The sequence below is a fragment of the Aplysia californica genome, unplaced genomic scaffold (genome assembly GCF_000002075.1).
Source record: "Aplysia californica isolate F4 #8 unplaced genomic scaffold, AplCal3.0 scaffold00484, whole genome shotgun sequence".
Classification (NCBI taxonomy): domain Eukaryota; kingdom Metazoa; phylum Mollusca; class Gastropoda; order Aplysiida; family Aplysiidae; genus Aplysia; species Aplysia californica.
This window is the reverse complement of record NW_004797754.1, coordinates 406,754-409,462: the sequence shown is the minus strand read 5'-3', so window position 1 is coordinate 409,462 and position 2,709 is coordinate 406,754. Positions and strand designations below refer to the sequence as shown.

Sequence of the window (2,709 nt, the reverse complement as noted above, 5' to 3'; positions counted from 1 at the left end):
TCCAAACCGTGATGGGATGGGCTTCAGGTTTTCTGCATGTGATGACTGCGAGCTTGCAGTTGTGGGTGGGAGAAAGGGAGATTTTTGTGCTCTACGTGTTGTGGGACTGAATAAGCTTGAATTCATAGATAGCTAAAACAATGCCATTCCTAGACTGAACCATATTTTTCTTCTCATCGGAAACATAGAAATATTTTTTCCTCATAGGACACTGACCACACCACACATAGGAGACTGACCACACCACACATAGGACACTGTAACCTATGTTTTGGGGTTTTTTTTTAGGTTTCCTCACAACCAACAAAAAAAGACTCAGGCAGTTTTGTTATGATGACTGCAACTTGCCAGACAAGACAGGACAACATCAAACCACCAAAATCCATGGAGAAGCCACTCTGTAACTGCAAGAAAAGTGTGAACAGCTCCGAGACATATTGATGGCTCTGGGCACGGCTGCACACATCCTGGCCGAGAAGAACGCTTACAGGAGAGGACGACAATGAGAGAAACAAAACAACGAAATAAATATTTCTGTCTGCCGCCTGACCAAATGAGTAAAAACAGAGGGAAAATATATTCAAAGTAAAGTCTTTACTGGCCAAACACTCACAGTCACAGTCTAACTTCTAAGTAGCAGTACATGTCCACATACTGGTGGCAGAGAGGGGTGGATTTCATTGAAAGAATTCAATACTGATGAATGTATTCTGAAATAGGGGGCCTACTGGAGAACTGGCATTTGTGGTGTAACGCTTTGGCTCCTCACTGTTCTGCAAGGAAGGGGTGAGCTCAGTTCCTGAGTGGGGAGGTTTTTCATTGAATACCTTTGTCCATCTCCAAGGACTTTGTATCCCTCTCATCCTGGTATGGCCTTGATAGGCAGAGTCAAAGCAGCATACCTTCCAAATGACTTAAGCTGTGTCGATGGGGGTGTAAAAAAACTTTACTATAATTAATAGCAAAATGACTTGAGAACATCCATGAAGTCGAGAGATTTCGCCATGGTAACGTAACAGAAAATAGAGAGCGTACAGTACTGTGAAGATGCCTATGTCAGACATATAATACTCCCTTCAGCGCCATGCTTTTGTTTCTAAAAGTCACATAACAAAAAAGCAGAAAGCCAGAAACAATCCATACACATGTACATAATGATCTATATATATATGCCACAGGGGGCAGATCATCAGCTATCCACATCCATGTTCATGCTGCTAATGCCTGATTCGAGATCTCGGTTAACTGCAGCAGTGACTCCACTTCTGGGGATCCCCCGGCTGCTTCCATCTGACGAGTCCATTTCCATGGAGGTCATGGGCGTTACGGTTGCCATGGTGACAGCTGAGGAGGGTGCCACTGAGGCGACGGGTACAGTGAGGGGCGAGACAGTGGCCACCGCCGCCTCAGGGTGGGTTGACGTTAGACGAGCAGCGACAGCAGCTGTGGTGGCCTCAGAGAGCTGGCTGATGGGACGGCCGGAGCTGGGGAAGCCCTCCACCACGCCGCGCGGTCGGCCCGGGGGCGGTGTTACGCTGGCAGACGCTCTACCAGCCCGCGTGGCCGGGGTGTGGGTGCGAGGCATCACGGGCTGCGATGGAATCTTGTCCACCTTCCCGTAGTCAATGTGAAACGCAGGGGCCACCCATGCCCCGCAGGGACACTTCTCACCTGGCCAAAGTGAAATCAAAAAACAAAAATGGAACACCACTTCTGTTGATCCCCATAGAGACATCTTTAGTTTTAGGAAAAGTTTTACGGCACTTGCAACACAATAAGGTCATATAAGTGCCGAAGAATAGACGTGTTACAAGAGGGTAATATACACAAAAAAAGGAGGAGAGATAAGGACGATAGACGAAAGAATGAGCAAACCACACCAGAGCACCTGCCAACCAACCACTTGGAGAAATCTGCCTACATAGTTTACAATCAAACCTGCTTTACAGTCAAACATGCTCTATAAGTAGTCACCTGCCCAAGTCAATCACCAGTACAATCAACCACTTCCCAATTTGTTGGGTTTTTTTCTGTATAACGACATGGTCCACGACATTCACCTGTCCAAGACAATCAATTTTCTTCTCAACAACAGCTAGCTGCCTTGAACAATTTTGTTAGATATTTATTTGGATTTCAAATCACATAATGCCAACAAAAAAAATATTCTCCTCTCAGGTAATCACTTGAAAATACTATTGAGATATGATTCTTTTAAAAAAAGTAGATAATACATTTGGCACAAAAATTACTTTAGACGTGATCATATCTCAGTTTCATTGTGTACACAAAACTGGACACCTCTAAAAATGAATCATTTCCATAGAAAAAGAAAGCTTAATCAATGTTCAGTTCTGTTTGTTTTAGTTTTAGTACAGGTTTTACGGTGCTCGCAACTGCATAAGGTCATATGAGCACCAGAAGATTAGAGGTGTTACAAGCGAGTAACAAACATAAAAAAGAAGAAGGGGAGATAAGGGCGATAGATGTTTGATAGGAAAGAAGGAGCAAACCACACCAGAGCACCCGTCAACCACCCACAGAGAGAGAGAGAGAGAGAGAGACAGACAGACAGACAGACAGACAGACGCTTGCAACTGCATATAAGGTCATATGAGCGCCAAGGGGTGGATGTCAACAAAGAAGTCCATACAGGAAATCAGCCTTACTCTGCTCACCTCTCTAGCTTCAACAGCTCAAAGTCTGTTT

General features: G+C 44.8%; 1 protein-coding gene across 1 annotated transcript in view; it reads right to left on the bottom strand.

The window, feature by feature from the left end:
* Positions 1–265: 265 nt before the first annotated feature.
* The window catches only part of LOC101845022 (dual specificity protein phosphatase 12), a 16,429-nt gene continuing 13,985 nt past the window's right edge, over positions 266–2,709 (bottom strand). Inside the window, exon 8 of the mRNA XM_005105655.3 lies at positions 266–1,671. Coding sequence (XP_005105712.1) covers positions 1,190–1,671 — 482 coding nt within the window. The 3' untranslated portion in view covers positions 266–1,189. The remainder of the gene's footprint in view (positions 1,672–2,709) is intronic.